The 23,300-nt window shown below is 47.8% G+C and overlaps 2 protein-coding genes across 2 annotated transcripts; both read left to right on the forward strand.

Annotated features, from left to right (window-relative positions):
• The first annotated feature begins 2,981 nt into the window (after window positions 1-2,981).
• On the forward strand, window positions 2,982-3,731 carry LOC120684841 (dapper homolog 3-like). Its single transcript, XM_039966707.1, has one exon. It carries the CDS (start codon window positions 2,982-2,984, stop codon window positions 3,729-3,731), a length of 750 nt encoding a protein of 249 aa, XP_039822641.1.
• Window positions 3,732-21,095: 17,364 nt separating this feature from the next.
• On the forward strand, window positions 21,096-21,939 carry LOC120684842. Its single transcript, XM_039966708.1, has 3 exons — window positions 21,096-21,228; window positions 21,371-21,505; window positions 21,647-21,939. Exons 1-3 carry the CDS (start codon window positions 21,096-21,098, stop codon window positions 21,937-21,939), a joined length of 561 nt encoding a protein of 186 aa, XP_039822642.1.
• The last annotated feature ends 1,361 nt before the right edge of the window (window positions 21,940-23,300 follow it).

The raw sequence follows: 23,300 nt of genomic DNA on the forward strand, positions 1-23,300 counted from the left end.
CGCTTCTTTTTTCGGGGTGGATCGTGTTTGGAGAAATGTCGGGGGATCATTAATTTTAGGCAACAGCGAACCGTCGGATTCGACGATCGGACGGTGGATGATGCTGATACGGATATTCTGTGGTGCGGGGATGCTGGTGGTCCCTACTAGTGGCGAGACAAAAGCTATGGTCACCCAGAGACGTCCACATGAAAAACTGCACGCCTGCACTAGCTTAAAAATCGTTGCCAATGGCACAACCTACCAAGAGGTACATGCATGCTGGAGCTGGACCTCATAGTATTATTTTAAAAAAGGGTATATGTAAGCTCCATTTATGAAACTGGTTTTTGCAGATGGATAGAATCCCGTACTAGTACAAGTTTGAATCTTTGTGTTCGAAAAATTATCATAAAAAATTGCTGATATAGTACTTGTTAACATATAGTGTGATGTCAACTAACTATTCCATATAAATTCTACACAAAGTACAGCCATCATAGGGAGGAGGGAAATTATATTTCATTAACAATTTATCTTAAATAGTTAGGGAAAAACCATATGGGTTAAGTGGGGAAATTTGAATACTAAAAATGGACTTTATGCTTTTCCAAACTACAAATAATTACTAATATTACTAGTATGATTCACTAGTGTGTAAAGGATTAACGAGTTCTACCGTAAAATTATAATTGTGAGGGTATAAAGGCAATGGCCACTTTCCACTGACACGATAGATTATTTTCCACAATGGATTATTTTCTAACTTCATGATATGTAGAGGATCTCAATGACATTTTCATTGATTATTTGGGAAGTTGTTTTACAGCTCCTCAATATCTCGTGGGGAGTTATTTTAAAGTTTTCCAGTATCTCATCCCAATACAATTAACCAAGAACGGCTCAGAGGGGGGCAGTGCGACCTGGGGGGGCATAGAGCGCGGAGCTAAGATCATATAGGTAATTAGTACATATAATTTTCTATTTGGCATGATAAGCCTTTGAAAGCCCATCACAATGGTTATTTTGTTGCATATAATATTTTACATACAGTTTTTACGTATAAAACTTCGAAAGCCCATCACTTATAGGTAATTAGTACATATATATTTTTTACAAGGCACTGAAGCATTATATTTTTATTTGAGGTAAACATAATGGTTATTGTTTTTAGTTTTTTATTACACTTTTATTATATTTTATGAACTATATATATACTGCAAGGTAATTTTTATTATTCGTACTTATATACTATAATTTTGATAAAATTAGTTCAACGACCTCTTATCTTCTTGCTTGCCTAAGGATTCTTAAAATTATAAAGCAACTAACATATTAGGAGATGAGAAACTTTCTCTTCATTTGGTGGGAGTTGGGGTAAAACATGGGACAATCAATAATTATTAAAAAGAAAATATATTAACGACCAATGAAGCATGTGTTTTTGTAATAATATAATGGGAAAATTGGACTGGTAGAGATGGTCTTACGGTGTTCTAATTTCTAAAGCTCAACGCCGTAAATCAACTTGGTAGGTGACATAAATGAGCCGTTTTGTATCTCTCTTTTTTCGAACTGGCAGAGCCGTTGCTGGTACATGTACCGAAGCAAATAAATGTGTCCTTGTTTATCCAGCCCATATTGGGGTAGTGGCCTAGTGGGGCAGCCTGAGTGAGCAACCAGAAAACAGCCAGTGCCAACAGCAAGACAGCTCAGGGATCCAGCTGCGACCACAGCATGATTCGGTGGTGTCCTGCTGTTTTTTAGTTCCGTGACATGATAATATCTTTATTTATTCTGCATGATCTTGTTTTCTCTCCCCTTGTTCCCTTTGGCCCTTGTTCAGTTGTTCTATATCCTAGAGATCATCCCATTGGCCTCATTGAGAGAAAGCCCAAAAAGCAGCTCATGTTGGCTGCAAAAGGGAGAACACAGCACACTAGAAAAACGGCAACATGATTGGTGATGTGCAAGGAGTTTTGCTATTTGTTTATGTTTGCAACAATTTTAACAAACAGTCACATACTAAAGGTTATTTTGAACGGGAGAACAGACAACAAGGCAGGAAAACTTGCTCGTTGCAGTCCACTTGTACGTATGTATATATAAGCGTGTGTTTCATTTGAGCCATGTAAAATGTCTCGAGATGTGCAGAGGTTACAATGATTGGTGATTAAATTCTATGATAGTAATGTATTTTAGGTGGCCATGCATATACAAGAGCAAAATCAGTCATTATGGAGGTGATCCATATAGTAGTAAAAGATACCTATAAGCATATGGGTTGTCTATAAGAAATAAAATACCATTTATCTCTATCATTCCTCTCCTACTTGTTTTTACACTAACCATTGTGGATTATATAATATCTATAGCCTACTATAAATAGGACCCATCACTAAGGATACTTGATCCAAATACATTGGTGTTGCCCTCAAGTATCTAATAAATCTCTACTAATTTCTAAAGATTTTGGCGAAGACCAAAATTCTCGACCTACACGTACTAGTTTATTACTATAAACTCTTTTAGTTATAATAATGAAAAACACCATTGCAAGATATCTCTAGTTTATAATATATCACACACTTACAAAATTACTTTTAGCATTATAGTATGATAATCAGTATATTTAATATAGCTTCGTGCATAGGAACGCACGGACATGTTTGCTAGTAGATTACACAACAAGATGCCGTAGAGCAGGGGCCCCACCCCCGTCGGCGCAGCGGGAAGAACTGGTGGCGGCGGCGCATCCAGATGGACATCGTGGAGCACCCCGGCGCTGGCGGGCTCGGCACCGGAGGCGGCGGGTCGGCGTCCATCTTCAAGCCGTCCTTCTTCCACCAGGTGAGCGCCGAGTGCAAGCTGGGCGCGTACGGGCTCGTCTCGCTCATGCGCTCCGTCTCGTAGGCGAGCATGAGGCTCGACCTCGCGCCTCGGCTCTGCTATGCTCTGCGGCGGTGGCCGGGCAGCGACGCGCGTCCCCGACGAGCGGCCACATGCACGACCGCCGCGTTGCCGGCGAGCTGCCACGCACGCACGACCGCTGCGCGCGGCTCCGCATGCCGCGGCCGCGCCCCACCGCCGCGCGTGGCTCCGTTAACTCGTCGAGCTCCGCCAGCCGCGGTCGGGTCCTGCCGCCGCCCACGGCTCCGCCGGCCGCGGTCGCGCCCCGCCATGCCCACAAGCTCGCCGCTGCGGTCGCCCTCGTCAAGCTCCGCCGCCGCCCGCAGTTCCGCCGGCTGCGGTCACGCCCCGGCCGCTGCCGGCACCGCGCGCGTCACCACGCCGCGGCCCCAGTGCGCTCCCTGAACGGGCGCCGCCAGTCCTCGGCCGGCGCCGCCGGCTTCACGGAGATGGACCCCGCCACCACGCCGTCGACGCAGATGGCGCGGTACCACGGGCGGGCCTCGTCCACGTGCTCATTAGCGTCGCGGAGATGGACCCCGCCGCCGGGGCTCCTCCCTGCTCGAGCTCCATGCCGTCCCTCAACACCTCGAGATCTGCGGCTCCGCGCCGCTAAGCGGGCCCGCCTCCGCGGCTCCGGACCGCGACGGTGGCTGCAGCACCTGCCTCGTCTCGTGCCGCAGGGGCCGCCGCGCCGTGCGCTGCCCTCCGCGCCATGCCCTGACCACCCTCGCCGCCACGCCGTGCTGTGTGCTGCTGGGGCGGCCTTGGAGGCCGGCGGCTCGCAGAGGCCGGCGCGAGGCGTGTGGAGCAGCCCTGCCTCCTCAAGGATGCGAAGGTAGAAGATAATAAAACTTAAGGATTTTTTTACAAATATTCATGCTCCTTGAAGGGTATGGACCTAAGTAGCACAACTTAACAAGTTCAGGGTGTCAAATTTCGATTTTGCAAGTTCGTGGACCCAAGTGGCACCTGGAGACAAGTTCGAGGGCTGCTGGTGTATTTAACTCTTTCTTATACTTTCCTGCAGTTTTGTTAAATGGCAGAATTGTAGCTGTGGCCATGCTTCTTTCTCAAACGGAAATATTATCATTGATGATTAAAATTAACACATTGGAACTTGCAAATGAAATCGAAATGTTAGACTGAATATAAGGGCTAATGTATCAATTTTGCTAAAGTCCAGCTAAGCATCAAACATTCCTGTGCCATACCTTGTTTTTATTTTCAAATGCACTACATATTTATCCATTTACCTTATTTTGTTATGCTCTGCTGGATAATTCATGCTCAAATTTTGTACCGACCACATCTTAAATTATCTGTGGCTCTACTACTGATTGATGCCTCTACCAAATCTACAGAGATTTTGCATAGGATGCGTCATCTGTTCATTTGCTGGTTGCTCGGCCCACTCTTTACACGTGGAAAGGACAGTGGATTAGGTAGGTCCCACTTCTGATTTCAAGTCATCAAGTGTCAGCTCAGATTGAGCAGCAAGCTAGTGTTCTGCTTTCCATTCTTAGACGGACTCCAACAACAATATGCAAATGTATATATGCCTCCGCTGTGGCACTGCACATCGCCGAATGGAGCTCTAACATAATAGGCAAAGGAGTAGGTATTTTGCATTGTGAGGAGAGAGGAGAGATAAAAATGACTCTGTCTTTCTCCTGCTATGCATTTCACCGGGTGATGCATCTGCTTTTGCCTCCGCCTATTGGAGATGTGGATTTTTGCATGAGTGATGCATCTACTGTGTACGAGGGAGGAATGCCTCCCCATTTTGCATCTCCTTGTTGGATTCAGTCTTAAGATGACAGATTCCACGGCGGGTCACAACAGAAATCACAGTCATTCTGCAATATTCAGCAAGGAATAAGCAAATGTGGAGCTTATTATTTATATAAAACTAGCATAGTGCTCGTGCGTTGCTATGGGTAATATAATAGATCTATATAATATCACCAACTTTGTGTTCGTTCACTCCATCTACAAGTTGTGTTGTGATCATGCGAGGTATTTGGTTGTCCAGGATCCGATTGAGATTCCGATTGATTTGTCCGGGTTTCATTTATGATTTTGACTGATTTGTTCGGGTTCCAATTAGAATTTAAATTGATGAAAGATTAGTCGGGTTCGCTTGCGGGGTGGACTAAAGTCCACCTGTCAATGACACAAGACGAACCAAACCAAAATTTGAGGTGGAAACATTAGATATGTATAAAAAATGAGCTCTTCAAACTGTTGTTGGGTTAAGAAAAAGAAGAAACAGTAAATAAAATGTATTAAATATCACAAATAATTATCGGATCACGCACAAATATACCATGCAGTTGAGTGGGCGGGGTATTGTGTCTGAATTTAGCTGTTTTGGTTTGCACATAACTTGCATACTTTACCCTGGATGCCACTAAGTGGCATTAGCTCACTTTATCATAGAAAATGTCCAACTAGTTAAAAGTGGAATATATAACCGTTCTGTTCAGCTGGCTTGTCAGTCAGTCAACCAGCAGCCAGCCAGCAGTACTTTTCTATGATGACAAATCAGCACAAGCTACCAGCCATAGCCAGCCGAGCAGAGCAAATGAATTCGGCTTCGGTCAAAATATGGTTCCAAATGTGAACATGACTTTGTTGCTAGCTTTAAATAAAGAAATTAAATGGCAACTTAGTAGTTGAATCAGACAATTTAAACAAATTTACATGCTCCATCTAATAGAGGGAAATGAGCGATTCTTGGCCATATTATTCATATCCAACCTGGATAGAGAAACAAAGTCCGCAACATTCCATGGTGGAACAGGTCCACCTACGAGCAGCGATGCATGCCGTATAGTGCATGATGAGACGATGGATAACCCATATTGCAACCATTGTGGTTGTGGAATGCCCTTTTCAGGACGGTTGGTTTGGAGCACTCAATAGTTTGGCGCCAGGTCTTCATTCCAACACGATTGCGATGCCGTTTTCACTTTTCAGCCCACACATCACAGCCAGCTCTTTGTTTCTTGGACTCGCATGCCCTCTCCTTGGGAACTTCACACAAGTGCACTAGCTAGTTTTGTTCTAGTTGCTGTCCGTTGCACGGCATCAATCGCGCATGTTGACTTCCTTTAATTTACTGGAATCTATCGAAAAGCAATACCTCTGCTTAATTGCTAGATCTATCGAAGCCATATGTACAAGCTTTTGGCGTTAAATTGAAAAGGCAGTTTTTTATGACTAAATGGAAATAAATATATAGTAATAGCCCCCACATTTGAGACTTGGTGCTTAAATCAAAACTGACCACTTGTTTTGAACTAATCTATATGACCTATATATAGATAGCACCTATTAAATATTTCTCTCTTCATGCAAGGTGTCCACATCATTCCCCACTTAGTGTCCCACTAACTTGCAATTTTTTCATGCAATCTATTCATTTTTTTATTAATTATTACAATGTCATCTCTACTATGTGCAATACTTTTAATCTTAATCTATTAATATAAATCATATACATATGTTATTTTTTTCATTACCTATTCTTCTATAATATGATCAAATATTTTATTGGTGTTTCTTCTATTACCGTATCGGTTTTTACCTGATCTGATAAACAAAAAATATCTATGTCATCTCTACTATGTGCAATACTTTTAATTTTTAATCTATTAACATATAGTTATATACATATGAAATTTTTTTCATCACCTATTCTTCTATAATGTGATCAAATATTCTATTGGTGTTTCTTCGCAACTTATCGATTTTTACTGGATCCCATAAAAAAACATGCAAGTAAAATTCATAGCATCTATTTCTCTCAACATGCAAGCTATATATCCACATCATATCATATAGGAACTCATTATATCATACGTCAAATCAGTATACAGATAGGACCATATATTTATGTCTTCCACCAATCTTTTGTGAATGTTGTCATGCAATCACCTTAGTATTTCTACTTTTAATTTCACTTTCAAATTTTATTTAAGAAATTCTGCAGCAATGTGTGGGGTGTCACCTAGTTAGTAGAATTACTTGTTACCACGGTACAATTCCGGAAACTGCCTCATCAATCACCCTTTTTGTCGGTACCCCAGGACTGGGGTACCCCCTCTTGCTGTGTCTAGGCAAGAGCCTTAGTAGTCATCCTTGACTACAACCAAACAGCCGGATCCCTGCGGTCCGAAGTCCTGTCCTTCCGACAATAGACCGGACCCGTTCCACGGCCGGGGAAGGTCCGGGGACGCCACGTGTCCCAGGAGAGACAGGCACTCAAGCACAAGCAGCCGGGGCTCCGGACCTCCCGAAGAGCCCGGACCCCCGCAGGGTCCCGGACCCCTCATAGGGTCCCGGACCCCCCGCATAGCAACCGGACCCCTCTCCAAGGGAAGGTTTCGACGCCCCGCCTCAGGGTGGTCCGGGGCCGACACGTGTATGAGGCCCTTGGTCTCCATATTGAGGTCCACCCACCTTCGCATTCATTGCGGTAGGTGGACGTCCGCATTGATATAGCGGAAGCCGAGGCGTTTGATTGACCAGGGGGCACTATTGATCGCATATTACCAAGCCAGTGGAGCCGCTGGCTCCGCCCATGCCGCGTCTGCCAGTCTGCCGTAACAGTCGGATACGACGGCTCGGCTTCGCCCATTATGACGCTACATAATAGCCTCAGCAGGCCACGCCGCAAGCTACGCTACTCCAACGGGCACCTAGCTGACGGGACAAGAGAAGACCCCCTGAGTCAGAGGAGCAGCAGTACGCATATCGGAGGAAAGATTCGCTACCACTGTAGCCACAGTCGCGTTGGGCCCACCTGTCGGGGCATCAACGTCCTATGTATCCGCTCCCCCTTGATCTATAAAAGGAGGGGGCGCCGCTAGAAGAGGGCAGGCTGAGCAAGAGCCAAGGCCAGCAGAGGATAGGTTCATACACACAACCAAGAACGATTCATCTCCCAGTGGACGTAGGGTATTACGCTCCGGCGGCCCGAACCACTCTAAATCGTGTGTTCTTGACTCCTTGTCTCAGCGTAGATTCAGCCCCATCGCCTAGTACTTCCCCGAGTACTCCCTCACTGGGAATAGGCGGGTGCGCTCCGCCACCCGGCTGTGGGTACCCCTAGAAACCCCGCGACATTTTGGCGCCGTCCGTGGGGAAGACAGGCGTTGGCTGGATCTTCGGACTTCTGGGCCGTGTTCATCCTCTGCAACGACGAACCTGAAGATGAAGGAAGGCAGGGCCACACTCACTCCACCTGTCTTGGCACCGGCGCGGCAACGCCCTCGGTGCGGCGGCGCACGACAGCGACGCCTGCTGTGCGTCGCCACTGTGACACCTCGGAGCCGGCGTAGCGGCGCACAGCGGAGGCGCCGCTGGGCGCTGCTGCCCCTACGTCGACTCAAGGTTTTCTCTCAAGCAACGGCCACGCCTCCTCTGCGGTGGCATGGCGTCGGCTCAAGGCTTTCTCTCAACATGGAGCCTGGAGCCGACGGCCATCCCGGAGGAAGTTGACCGTGACGTCCTGCCGTCGCCAGCACCGGAGATCCACCTCAGCGTTGCTCGGTGCTGCTGCAGACAGGACCCCGCCGCCTCGCGCGGGGGCCCCTGGCGCTAGCACCAAGGACAAGCCGGCGAACGACCGCGCTTCTCCACGCGTCGCACCGGTCCATCTGCTGCGCAAGGGTGTCTGGTCTCAATCGGCAACGGCAACGGCAGGGGGCGGGGGCCTCTTCCATTCAAAGCCAAAGAATCTGTCTCATGCTACCTTGGCATGTGACAGCTCTTAGGCAAGGAGGGGTCCCCCGAGCTCCCGAGGTGATGCTGGATGATGCGGTTCAGGCACGTCCAGGGCGCCTTCACCTCCGAAGAACACGCTGTATAGCATGCAGCCGTAGGTTACTCCTAAGAAAAGACTAAAAGAATTCCTCCTTTGTAATAGCGTGGCGTCTACGTGTGTGTCCAGAGCGGTCAAGGTCCGACCTTGTAAACCCGACCTCTGGCCCTATCACACAAACAGGCAAAAGCGGTCCGGAGCGGTGGAGGTCCGACCTCGTAATCCCGACCTCTGATGTATACCGTGACAACCACAATAATAAAGGAGACTTTCTTTCTCAGTTTTACCAAGGCTTCACCCTGATTACATCTATTCGCCTTGGTTTAACTATTCTTTCCTCTTGACCGGAGTTTCCTTTATTGCTAACAATCCAAGTTAAGTTGCTGGCTTGTGGTCAGGTGAAGACACCCCTTCTAGCTGGAAGGCGGTCCGGACCCCTAGGGACCTGCTCTGGGGAAGTGGTATTTGTATCCTGGGGTAGAGAAGCTCCGCGTGGCTTAGCCTGGTAATGTACCCTAAAGTTTACGTACTTCACTACCCTGTTAGAAGTACTCTAGTATCCAAGACTGCCGTCTTTAGAGGTCCCGGGCTCTCTTCTAGTATAAGGCTTGGTATCTTTGCACCTTACTATGAGGTCCGGTAACATGCTTCATCGGATTGTCAGCAAACGGTCGCTCCAAGTCCACTCCGGTGGCCCGCTCCGGCGGAGACCGCTCGCCACGGTCGCTCCAAGTCCACTCCGGTGGCCCGCTCCGGCGGAGACCGCCCGCCACGGTCGCTCCAAGTCCACTCCGGTGGCCCGCTCCGGCGGAGACCGCCCGCCACGGTCGCTCCAAGTCCACTCCGGTGGCCCGCTCCGGCGGAGACCGCCCGCCACGGTCGCTCCAAGTCCACTCCGGTGGCCCGCTCCGGCGGAGACCGCTCGCCACGGTCGCTCCAAGTCCACTCCGGTGGCCCGCTCCGGCGGAGACCGCTCGCCACGGTCGCTCCAAGTCCACTCCGGTGGCCCGCTCCGGCGGAGACCGCTCGCCACGGTCGCTCCAAGTCCACTCCGGTGGCCCGCTCCGGCGGAGACCGCTCGCCACGGTCGACAAAAGCCAGGTCCGGGAAGCAGTGCTTGCTCCCTGAGCGATCCGAAGTCTGTGTAGCCGCTTAGCTTGGTTTCGTACCCTAAGCCTACACCTTCGTCGTCCCATGGAGAGTACTCTAGTACCTAAACCTAGCAACAGGCATACCGGCCTCAGGGGTCCGGGATGCCCGCTCTCTCCAAGAGCACACCAACGCAATCAAGTTGCGTAGGAACACATCACGGTGGTGGCCCCACCCGCGGGTTCGTACCTCTCCCGAGATGGGCCCGGGGGCCACTGTCGGTACCCCAGGACTGGGGTACCCCCTCTTGCTGTGTCTAGGCAAGAGCCTTAGTAGTCATCCTTGACTACAACCAAACAGCCGGATCCCTGCGGTCCGAAGTCCTGTCCTTCCGACAATAGACCGGACCCGTTCCACGGCCGGGGAAGGTCCGGGGACGCCACGTGTCCCAGGAGAGACAGGCACTCAAGCACAAGCAGCCGGGGCTCCGGACCTCCCGAAGAGCCCGGACCCCCGCAGGGTCCCGGACCCCCCGCAGGGTCCCGGACCCCTCATAGGGTCCCGGACCCCCCGCATAGCAACCGGACCCCTCTCCAAGGGAAGGTTTCGACGCCCCGCCTCAGGGTGGTCCGGGGCCGACACGTGTATGAGGCCCTTGGTCTCCATATTGAGGTCCACCCACCTTCGCATTCATTGCGGTAGGTGGACGTCCGCATTGATATAGCGGAAGCCGAGGCGTTTGATTGACCAGGGGGCACTATTGATCGCATATTACCAAGCCAGTGGAGCCGCTGGCTCCGCCCATGCCGCGTCTGCCAGTCTGCCGTAACAGTCGGATACGACGGCTCGGCTTCGCCCATTATGACGCTACATAATAGCCTCAGCAGGCCACGCCGCAAGCTACGCTACTCCAACGGGCACCTAGCTGACGGGACAAGAGAAGACCCCCTGAGTCAGAGGAGCAGCAGTACGCATATCGGAGGAAAGATTCGCTACCACTGTAGCCACAGTCGCGTTGGGCCCACCTGTCGGGGCATCAACGTCCTATGTATCCGCTCCCCCTTGATCTATAAAAGGAGGGGGCGCCGCTAGAAGAGGGCAGGCTGAGCAAGAGCCAAGGCCAGCAGAGGATAGGTTCATACACACAACCAAGAACGATTCATCTCCCAGTGGACGTAGGGTATTACGCTCCGGCGGCCCGAACCACTCTAAATCGTGTGTTCTTGACTCCTTGTCTCAGCGTAGATTCAGCCCCATCGCCTAGTACTTCCCCGAGTACTCCCTCACTGGGAATAGGCGGGTGCGCTCCGCCACCCGGCTGTGGGTACCCCTAGAAACCCCGCGACATTTTGGCGCCGTCCGTGGGGAAGACAGGCGTTGGCTGGATCTTCGGACTTCTGGGCCGTGTTCATCCTCTGCAACGACGAACCTGAAGATGAAGGAAGGCAGGGCCACACTCACTCCACCTGTCTTGGCACCGGCGCGGCAACGCCCTCGGTGCGGCGGCGCACGACAGCGACGCCTGCTGTGCGTCGCCACTGTGACACCTCGGAGCCGGCGTAGCGGCGCACAGCGGAGGCGCCGCTGGGCGCTGCTGCCCCTACGTCGACTCAAGGTTTTCTCTCAAGCAACGGCCACGCCTCCTCTGCGGTGGCATGGCGTCGGCTCAAGGCTTTCTCTCAACATGGAGCCTGGAGCCGACGGCCATCCCGGAGGAAGTTGACCGTGACGTCCTGCCGTCGCCAGCACCGGAGATCCACCTCAGCGTTGCTCGGTGCTGCTGCAGACAGGACCCCGCCGCCTCGCGCGGGGGCCCCTGGCGCTAGCACCAAGGACAAGCCGGCGAACGACCGCGCTTCTCCACGCGTCGCACCGGTCCATCTGCTGCGCAAGGGTGTCTGGTCTCAATCGGCAACGGCAACGGCAGGGGGCGGGGGCCTCTTCCATTCAAAGCCAAAGAATCTGTCTCATGCTACCTTGGCATGTGACAGCTCTTAGGCAAGGAGGGGTCCCCCGAGCTCCCGAGGTGATGCTGGATGATGCGGTTCAGGCACGTCCAGGGCGCCTTCACCTCCGAAGAACACGCTGTATAGCATGCAGCCGTAGGTTACTCCTAAGAAAAGACTAAAAGAATTCCTCCTTTGTAATAGCGTGGCGTCTACGTGTGTGTCCAGAGCGGTCAAGGTCCGACCTTGTAAACCCGACCTCTGGCCCTATCACACAAACAGGCAAAAGCGGTCCGGAGCGGTGGAGGTCCGACCTCGTAATCCCGACCTCTGATGTATACCGTGACAACCACAATAATAAAGGAGACTTTCTTTCTCAGTTTTACCTAGGCTCCACCCTGATTACTTCTATTCGCCTTGGTTTAACTATTCTTTCCTCTTGACCGGAGTTTCCTTTATTGCTAACAATCCAAGTTAAGTTGCTGGCTTGTGGTCAGGTGAAGACACCCCTTCTAGCTGGAAGGCGGTCCGGACCCCTAGGGACCTGCTCTGGGGAAGTGGTATTTGTATCCTGGGGTAGAGAAGCTCCGCGTGGCTTAGCCTGGTAATGTACCCTAAAGTTTACGTACTTCACTACCCTGTTAGAAGTACTCTAGTATCCAAGACTGCCGTCTTTAGAGGTCCCGGGCTCTCTTCTAGTATAAGGCTTGGTATCTTTGCACCTTACTATGAGGTCCGGTAACATGCTTCATCGGATTGTCAGCAAACGGTCGCTCCAAGTCCACTCCGGTGGCCCGCTCCGGCGGAGACCGCCCGCCACGGTCGCTCCAAGTCCACTCCGGTGGCCCGCTCCGGCGGAGACCGCCCGCCACGGTCGCTCCAAGTCCACTCCGGTGGCCCGCTCCGGCGGAGACCGCCCGCCACGGTCGCTCCAAGTCCACTCCGGTGGCCCGCTCCGGCGGAGACCGCTCGCCACGGTCGCTCCAAGTCCACTCCGGTGGCCCGCTCCGGCGGAGACCGCTCGCCACGGTCGCTCCAAGTCCACTCCGGTGGCCCGCTCCGGCGGAGACCGCTCGCCACGGTCGACAAAAGCCAGGTCCGGGAAGCAGTGCTTGCTCCCTGAGCGATCCGAAGTCTGTGTAGCCGCTTAGCTTGGTTTCGTACCCTAAGCCTACACCTTCGTCGTCCCATGGAGAGCACTCTAGTACCTAAACCTAGCAACAGGCATACCGGCCTCAGGGGTCCGGGATGCCCGCTCTCTCCAAGAGCACACCAACGCAATCAAGTTGCGTAGGAACACATCACGGTGGTGGCCCCACCCGCGGGTTCGTACCTCTCCCGAGATGGGCCCGGGGGCCACTGTCGGTACCCCAGGACTGGGGTACCCCCTCTTGCTGTGTCTAGGCAAGAGCCTTAGTAGTCATCCTTGACTACAACCAAACAGCCGGATCCCTGCGGTCCGAAGTCCTGTCCTTCCGACAATAGACCGGACCCGTTCCACGGCCGGGGAAGGTCCGGGGACGCCACGTGTCCCAGGAGAGACAGGCACTCAAGCACAAGCAGCCGGGGCTCCGGACCTCCCGAAGAGCCCGGACCCCCGCAGGGTCCCGGACCCCCCGCAGGGTCCCGGACCCCTCATAGGGTCCCGGACCCCCCGCATAGCAACCGGACCCCTCTCCAAGGGAAGGTTTCGACGCCCCGCCTCAGGGTGGTCCGGGGCCGACACGTGTATGAGGCCCTTGGTCTCCATATTGAGGTCCACCCACCTTCGCATTCATTGCGGTAGGTGGACGTCCGCATTGATATAGCGGAAGCCGAGGCGTTTGATTGACCAGGGGGCACTATTGATCGCATATTACCAAGCCAGTGGAGCCGCTGGCTCCGCCCATGCCGCGTCTGCCAGTCTGCCGTAACAGTCGGATACGACGGCTCGGCTTCGCCCATTATGACGCTACATAATAGCCTCAGCAGGCCACGCCGCAAGCTACGCTACTCCAACGGGCACCTAGCTGACGGGACAAGAGAAGACCCCCTGAGTCAGAGGAGCAGCAGTACGCATATCGGAGGAAAGATTCGCTACCACTGTAGCCACAGTCGCGTTGGGCCCACCTGTCGGGGCATCAACGTCCTATGTATCCGCTCCCCCTTGATCTATAAAAGGAGGGGGCGCCGCTAGAAGAGGGCAGGCTGAGCAAGAGCCAAGGCCAGCAGAGGATAGGTTCATACACACAACCAAGAACGATTCATCTCCCAGTGGACGTAGGGTATTACGCTCCGGCGGCCCGAACCACTCTAAATCGTGTGTTCTTGACTCCTTGTCTCAGCGTAGATTCAGCCCCATCGCCTAGTACTTCCCCGAGTACTCCCTCACTGGGAATAGGCGGGTGCGCTCCGCCACCCGGCTGTGGGTACCCCTAGAAACCCCGCGACACTTTTCACAATAATCTCTCATGTGTACTGTTCACAGCATAATATACCATCCAACACCGCCTTACTTGTGGACCTCCACCCTATTAGATAGCCATGATTTATAAAAAAAATAGAAAAAAATATAAATGTAAATATAAAATGAATATAAATATGATATGATTATGTTTCTTCACAGAAAGAAAAATAATAATTTGAGTCCATGCATTATTCTAGTAGTGCATAGCAGCAAATGATCAATTTACTTTCAAGAAAAAAAAAAGGCGCGGTACTGCTTCTGTCTTGTGATCGTGCGGCTGGAATTAGCCACAATAAGGCTGCTGTGAACCGGCAAGTAGCGGATAATTATGTAACCGCTTGGTTGTAGTGCATCTCCCTTAAAAAACGTTAAACATTCATCAAATGATTAAACATTTTGGTAGTTGTCGATAATCGGATGTTATTCAAAATGTCAAAGTATATTGTGACCGTAGAAAGTCTGCAGCCAGTAGAATGTTGTCCTGTGATGAAAAAAATCCAGTTTACACTTTACACCCTCAAACTATAATGAAAGCCCGATTTTCGACCATCAACTACAAAATCGAATAACAACTTAACAAGAGTCATCCAATTATCAAAACCAAACAAATTTAGCCTTTAGAGTGGTTCCAAAGGTGGTTTTGTATTATTTAAAAATAAAAAATTCTACTTAGATCTAAAAGATTAAAACTAATTCATTTAAATTAAAAAAATATGAAATAGGTACCAAAATTCTTCTAAAAAATGAGCATATCTATCATTGCTCTATTTGAATCTTATTTATTCAAACAAATATTAGAAATATAAAAAGTTATATCTAAATAATTGATTAGTAGAGTGTCAATAGATCACTACTAGAAAAATGCCTTAAGACACCGGTTGCAGGTGCCCTTTGGTACCGGTTTTTTGAACCGGTACCCCGAAAGTGGTACCAAAGGCTCGAGCCGAGCCTTTAGTACCGAGTAAATTAATTGCCCTTTGGTACCGGTTTTTTGAACCGGTACCCCGAAAGTGGTACCAAAGGCTCGAGTCGAGCCTTTAGTACCGAGTAAATTAATTGGTACCTAAGGCTTCCAAAATTCACGAAAAATATTCTCTTTGGCTGGGATTTGAACTCGCGACCTCTAGCCTTGCACGTTGCTCCTTTACCATCTTAGCTACACAATTCTTCTGATTGAGAAGGAGATGCTTTCCTTTTGAAATAACTCATGGATGAGCCTAAGGTACCGGTTGGTAACACCAACCGGTACCTAAGGCTCGTCTAAAGGTACCGGTTGGTGGTACCACCCGGTACTAATATAAAAGTTACCACCCGGTACTTATGGAGAGCCTTAGGTACCGGTTGATAATACCAACATGTACCTAAGGCTCATTCAAAGATTTCATCCACCCCAAAAGTACCGGTATGGAGATGAACCGGTACCTAAGGCTTGTTTTCTAGTAGTGGATAGATTACATTTTTTAGAAAAAATTTGGTACTAGTTCAATATTTTTTGATTTAAAATAAATTACTTAAGAATTTTTTAGTTTCAATTTGAATATTTCTAATTTTCACAAAATGAAAAACCACCATTGAAGCCACCCTAAGGGCCAAACTTGCCTTGTTTCAACAGTTAGATAACTTCCATTATCCGGTTTTGTAGTTGAAAGTCGAAAATCGGACTTTTGTGATAGTTTAAGGGTGTAAACTGGACTTTTTCCAGCTAATAATGACTATACTTGTTTTTTCATTAAAGGAAAGGACAAAATTCAAGTGGCTGGTACATGACAATGCCACTATGTATATTGTTCAATGATGATGCTGATCAACCTAACAATGGGATGTAATATCATCGTGCCGTTCCACTTCTCTCATATGATGAACACTATAATGTCAATTGCTTTTTTATATATTTAACATTCATGTAAGGGTCAGTTTTCAAGTCCTCAGGCAGGCCATATTACATTTTTCTAAACCACATAATCTAAAATTTCTACAGGACATAGTGTGATGGCTGTAGGTGATTCAGTAATATGGACACTCACTTCAGTATTTTCTCGTTAGTTTGATCGTTGATTATACTGATGAAAGGTAGAATGACTGTTACACCTAGGGTACAAAATAGCGTTGCCATAGCTGCACTTAACTTTTGAGATATTATGTGTAATTCAAATTTCACAAAAAGATTGCTTTTTCATAAGCAAACATCCCCATTATATTTCCTGTTCAGTAATTTCGTGAGGGGGATGAGGGGTGAGGGGAAATAACAAAGGTCATCAATTCACAAGGTTTTCGTTCTGTTATTTTTCAGAGGAATTTAAAGGGGTTGAGCGGCAAACACAGATTGCATGGGCTGGAAACTGGGAGTCCAACGTGGGAAGGATAAATGTCACACATTAGATAATCGAAAGGAAAGCCTTTTTACCTTGGGGAGTTGGGCTGCTTCCTTTGCAGGGCACGTTTTTCTATTGGGCTATTCTTCGCCCCAAAATGTCAGTTTTGCATTACCCGCTATGTCTTAGGCTATTCTTTGGGATATATTCTGGGGAACATATCAGATACAAACTAATCGCTCCGTGCAAATCATGCAAACTCCAATCTAAGCCACCGGATCAACATGGGCCCAGATTGGAGTTTGCATGGAGAGATTGGTTTGCACCTGATATGTTACCTATATCCTGAGCTCAACTCATCTCATCTCATCTCATCTCATCTCAAAATAGCCTAAATAGTTCCATAGTGAGTATCAACTGCACTGTTGTATTTTACGTGACAGAAAAAAATAAAACTAGATCCCATTTGCATATATTTTGAAGATATTTTACAATAGTAGCAACTTATGTATAAATTGAGCTTTGCGTTTATCGAAGAAGTTGCTATGACATACATGTATAAGTTGTTATGATATACACATATAAATTGCTAGTATGTGTCAACTTGTAGACAGATGTGTCAACTTGTAAACAGATAACGTGTCAACTTATATACTAAAAGTTCTTGCATGTTATGCATGTAAGTTGATAATATATAAACACTCATATATGCATATTGTAGCAACTTCTTACGTATTGTATCAACTCCTTCAATAATATGAAATTTATATTTACACATAAATTGCTACTAGTCCAAAACATCTTCATAATATATGCAAGTGGGATCTGTTTTGTTCGTCTCATCCCGTAGAATACAACGGAATCGTATTCAAAACGGAGATCGTATGAAGAAGATAAAATATTTTTTTGGAACAAGTTGCATGTAAAAAAAAGAAACTGGATAGGTGTCCTTTTATCTTTTTTGGCACTAAAAGCAACATCTTTTGTCCTCTTGTGATTAAGGAGCAACAGCAAGCGGGTGAAGAAAAAATAACGGGCTTAGCAGCAACTAAGAACAGAGCGGTCACAAATCTCTCATAATCGCGTTATCCTTGTCCTTTTACGAGGCATTTTGCTAGCATGCCAATCCAGTTTGCTCCTCATTTCATATATAAAGGGCTATTGTAAGGACTAAAGTTGAGTGCTAATTAAACATTAGCATTTATCAGCATTCGTACCATTGATAAAGAACTTTAGTTAACTCATTAGTACTCCCATTTAGATGAACAGTATTAGCACTTGGATCCAAACACCTCCTAAATATAGGAGGTTGTCTTGAACATGATATATTATGAGTACTTAAAATCGGAGAGAGTATTTTAGTATTTCCTGTTTTGCTATTTTTAGCAGTATGCCAAGTATCCAAAAACCAACACCCTTGCTGGGACCATCGCACTCCTCTCTCCCCGCTACGTTCTCTTGCAAAATTAGAACTAGTCCATCCTCTTTTACATACCCGAAGCAAATCTAGCTGCACTACACAGTGGGGAATAGATGGACTCCATGGAGGATCACCAGGTACGAAATCAAGTTTGTTGCAGGGGAATGTGGGATAGGGATTGAGCTTCTGGGAGTCGACCTCCAGCACACCAACAAAGCAGCTCCCACATGGGGCTTCTATTCCTAGCGCGCGCGAGGAACCGCGCTGTCATCTCAGAAGGGCCGGCTGTGCTTCGTTCCGCCCCACCTCCCTCGCCTCTCGGGCTCCGGCGCCGCCCCCGGCACCTCCGCCGCCGCCCTTCCTAACCAAGCTCTCCGCCGCCTTCTCCTTGCCCCCACTGTCGGCACCGCCCACCGGTTGTCCAGCCCCGTCCGGCCGGCAGCGCTCCCACGCCGCCGCGCCCTCCGCCGGTCGAACCGCCGCCACCGCCTGGCCGCCGCCGCCCCCGACCCCCTTCTCTATGGCCAGCGGCCATGGAGCCGCTCCACCCCCTGCAACCCCGGATACTAAGGCCGCCGCCGCCCTCCACCACTCCGGCCGCTGGCAACCTCGCCGGCGGCCGCTCCGCCCACCTACCACCCATTCCCGGCCCCCCTCCCCCCTCGCTCGCTGGCTGCAGCGCCCCCTCCCCAGCCTCGAGGTAGAAGATGAACAAGGATAGGGGCGAGCGCCGCGCGCTTCTGCGATGCGTCGACGGAAAATCACGCGCGCAATGAATAGATTTGTCTGCTCCCACATACCATCATCCTAGACTGAGCTAATGCCGCTGAGGTTGTTTCACCTTGTGGCACGACATGGACATCTCCAGAAATTGGGTCCCAATGCGAAATGCAAATTGAGGCTTAAATTTTTTAAAAAGATATTTTGTCTAACATTACTAATAAGATTGAGCGGGTGCTTGTGTCTTTGTCTCTTCTTATACATTTTAGAACACCTTTCTAATTTTAATAGAAATGATGAGAATTGACCAAGGCCAACACTCTCATGGTGCCACTGGTTAGCCGAAATATTCGGAGACACGATTCACTGCGCTAGCCCGGATTTGAGTCGTGGCACAATCTTTAAGAGAAAATCAGGAGGACGTCTCATCCCCTGGTCGATTCTCTTTACGAGGATTGACGAAACAAACTTTTTCCTATTTTTTAAACCAAAGAAAAATACATGCATAATTATCGGATTATAGAACAAATAAATTATTCAAGCCATTGTTGATTAATCTAGCCACTAATTAAACCTACATCTGAGATGTTCACATTTTTTAATCTTTGAAAAGGAGCAACAACAAGTGACTACTTACACCTTGATTCGAGTATTATTATTGACTTATTACCAACCGTTTTTTATCAAAGCACCAATCGGTTGGTTGAACTGCTGATCTTCAAAATACCTAGAGTACCTGATGGGCGAGTGACGAACATACGGCATATGCATATACCTGGGTCCGGGGACTACCTATTTGGGGGGGCTGTGTGGACTCCCACCTTACCCACCCTCTTCGACGGGCCTATGGCACGATTGCAATCGGTGAAAGGCCATGATACGACTGCCGGGAGAACTCGAAGGGAAGCGACAAATTGTTGCTAATACAAGGTGCATCCAAGGTGAGTGACGTTATGATCTGAAGAGGGAAAGGTAACTGTTGCTCACAGTTCATTTAACTTGTTTGGCTCGTGGCTCAGCTTGATCCATTGTATTTTGTCAGTAGGAGCTTTGATTTTCGGCTTGTTTACCGACGTTGTAAACTCCACCTTTTGTGCTTTACTCTCATATAATAGTTTTCTTGTATGAAATGATATAGTAGATAACATTGGGACAGAGAGGGAAACACAAAGTTGCATAAGAGTCACATGATGAACTAGAAATTTGTGAACCCCATACCGCCATACGCTAGATCTAATAGAATCTGCTAAAAAATGAGAATTATGGAGAAAAGGAGTCTCGGATGCGAGTTGCCGAAGCCGGAAGCCGGGAGGCCGGCCAAACAGACTATAGATTCTCACAAGCATTTTACAATCTGCTCCCTATAATAAGCTTTGACATCCTCCATTTTTGACTGACAAATCTATCTATCTATACTATAAAGATCGAAAACAATTGAAAACGTTTCTTACTCGGAACGGACCCGTTGTACCCCTCACGCTGGACCCACCTGTCAGGGCCGAAGGAGGTGGAAACCCAAAGAAATTAATAGCTAGGAGATGTTTCTGCCCGAAAACAAATTCTTTTCTCACTGTCCCGCATGTTACCTGCCCGCACCAGACACCCTTGCCTCGCCTCCGCTCAACCTCACCACCTGCCGCCACGCGTGGGCCAAGGCGTCCGACACGAGCCAAAACACGTACTCCCTCCGTCCCAATATAAGTGCATTTCAAGGACCGGGGGAGCAAATTAACGTACATGGCAAATGACCATTTTACCCCTGTTCAGATGTTACAGATGGACTGAAAATGCAGTAATGATTGCAGTGTACTTGAAAGCCAGATACGTGCCACGTTTACAGTCCAGAATCAAAATAAACTTGAAAGCCAGCCGTGTGCCACGTTTACACTCCAGAACCTCCTGGAAGAGAAAAATCGCACCAATGTACTAGAACCATTTACAAAGAGAAAAGTGGCGCCATTACAGACATTCAAAATTTGAACTGCCGGGCGCCATAGCAGCAGTGCCCCACTATATAAGCACATCACATGCTCCAGATCATCCATTTCAGCCTGCAATCCAGTTCGCCATCAGCCATGGCCATTGATCTAAACACAATACCAGATGAAGAAGCTGAACATCACTTGCCTGATCTAAATGGAGAACTACTAGATGAGCAAGCAGATGAAGTCCATGTCCTGCAAGATGAAGTCCTCCGGCTTCAAGAAGCTCAGTCCCAACTTCTCCAGGAAGATGAGCAGGTTGCTATGCATGGAATAGATCTCAACATTGATCCTTAGCTGCAACAACCTAATGAAGGTAATGTGTTCTCTTAGTTATATAAGTTCACCAAGACTATCAATCATTTTATAGTGTGGCAAATTCATAAGAAAGGGGTAAAACAAGTAACCTTTGGGCTATAGTATTAAGTTCAACATCTGATCACCTTTTTTCCATTATAGACATGACGGAGTACATGCAAGACTATGGTGTCGATGCGGATACTACAGACATAGCCTTTCATGAACATGAGCAGGTTGCTATGCATGGAATAGATCTCAATGTTGATGCTTCTGAGCTGCAACAACCAAATGAAGGTAATGTCTTCTCTTACTTATCTCAGTCCACCAAGGCTATCAATCATTTTATAATGTGCCACATTGAGTACAAATGGGTCAAACAAGTAACCTTTGTGCTACAGTATTAAGTACAATAACTGATCACCTGTTTTCATTGTAGACATGATGGAGTACATGCAAGACTACGGTGTCAATGCTGATATCACAGGCATAGCCTTCTATGACCATGAGCAGGTTGCTATGCATGGAATAGATCTCAACGTTGATCCTTCTGAGCTGCAACAACCAAATGAAGGTAATGTGTTCTCTTTGTTATATCAGTCCACCAAGGCTATCAATCACTTTATAATGTGGCACATTGATTAGACTTGGTCAAACAAGTAACCTTTGGGCTACAATATTAGGTAGAACAACTGATCACTTGTTTTCATTGTAGATATGATGGAGTACATGCAAGACTATGGTGTGGATGCTAATACTGCAGAAGAAGCCTTTGATGAGGATGAATTAGACGACTCAGATTTTGAATATGACCATGCAAATGAAAATATTTCACATCAGTCCAGGAATTTGACAGAAACTGAAAGGCATAAAATTTATGCAGCATTGCTCGAGAGAAGTATGCATGGAAGATTAAAAAGGAACACTACAACTAGAGTTGCCGAAATGTTACAAGTTAGTAGGTATCAAGTGCAACGTGTGTGGCGGAGGAAGCCCAGTGGATGTTAGATCAAGGAAGCCAATGAACTATGGGCGCAAAAAAAAACAAGTCCATCTATCAGAGGTTCTTAGAGTCCCCTTGCATAAGAGGACTAATATATGATCTCTAGCTAAAGCCATTGGTGTACCAAAGAGCACTGTACATAGGTGGTTCAAGGAAGGGAAACTACAACGCCACTCCAACACACTAAAACCTCTATTGAAGGAAGGAAACAAGAAAGACAGACTACGGTGGTGTATTTGCATGTTAGATCAAAGGACATTACCAAATGAACCTAAGTTCATTGACATGGAAAACATCATCCACCTAGATGAGAAGTGGTACAACACCACAAAAAAGAATAGGACCTACTATTTACTCCCGGAAGAGGAGGACCCATACAGGACTGTGCAAAATAAAAATTCTATTGGCAAAGTTATGTTATTGACGGCAGTGGCCAGACCTAGATATGATGATGCATGTAATTGTACTTTTGATGGAAAGATAGGAGTGTGGGCGTTTATTAGAAAGGTACCACACTTGTTTCACTTTCTTACATTAATTTGCGGTTCTAATTTGTGATCCTTACTTCCAATTCATTTCATATAGGAACCAGCAAAACGAAGAAGCTATAATAGAGGAAGGGGAATCCTAGTCACCAAGTCTATCAAGGTAGATCGAGATATGATGAGGTTGTATATGATTGCTAAAGTTCTGCCAGCTATTGTTGCACGATGGCCTCGAGAAGATGTAGGAAGGACCATTTGGATCCAGCAAGATAATGCCCCTTCTCACGTGCCAGTGAATGATGAACAATTTGCTGCTGTTGTAGCACATACAGGGATGGACATACGAATCATCAACCAACCTCCAAATTCCCCAGATATGAATGTACTAGACCTAGGCTTCTTTAATTCTCTTCAATCCTTAGCCTATGGTACGATCTCTGGGAGCATAGATGAGCTGATTGCGAATGTGCAAAAAGAATTCAATGAATATGATCCATCTACTTTGAATAGGGTTTTTCTCACACTACAAGGTTGTTTGATTGAGGTAATGAAAGATGGTGGTGGGAATAGATACAAGATTCCTCACATGGACAAAGATAGGCTTGAGGCACTAGGTATGCTGCCTAAAAGCCTTACTGTGGACCGCCAGCTATATGAGAATGTGATGCAGTCTTTAAGTGACTAACTGTATGGATAATGTTGTACAAACCACAGCTTTTGTAATTAAGAATTAGGCACAGCTGTATAAAACTCTGCTTTAAGCAACTGACTCTCAGGTTTAAGATTTTACAAGAAGACTCACTACCTTTGATCGATTTAGTTTTCTAATTTGGTCAACATTTGCCTTTAAATGTCTAGGTATTCGTATGTAGAAAATATTA

This window comes from Panicum virgatum, chromosome 8N, assembly GCF_016808335.1.
Source record: "Panicum virgatum strain AP13 chromosome 8N, P.virgatum_v5, whole genome shotgun sequence".
Classification (NCBI taxonomy): Eukaryota; Viridiplantae; Streptophyta; class Magnoliopsida; order Poales; family Poaceae; genus Panicum; species Panicum virgatum.

Bases quoted from the DNA above. Each gene is read 5' to 3' on its own strand.
- LOC120684842 (XM_039966708.1), top strand. From the start codon at position 21,096: ATGACGGAGTACATGCAAGACTATGGTGTCGATGCGGATACTACAGAC. The intron at 21,229-21,370 runs GTAATGTCTTCT...TTTTCATTGTAG, and splicing joins GCTGCAACAACCAAATGAAG to ACATGATGGAGTACATGCAA. The intron at 21,506-21,646 runs GTAATGTGTTCT...TTTTCATTGTAG, and splicing joins GCTGCAACAACCAAATGAAG to ATATGATGGAGTACATGCAA.
- LOC120684841 (XM_039966707.1), top strand. From the start codon at position 2,982: ATGCACGACCGCCGCGTTGCCGGCGAGCTGCCACGCACGCACGACCGC.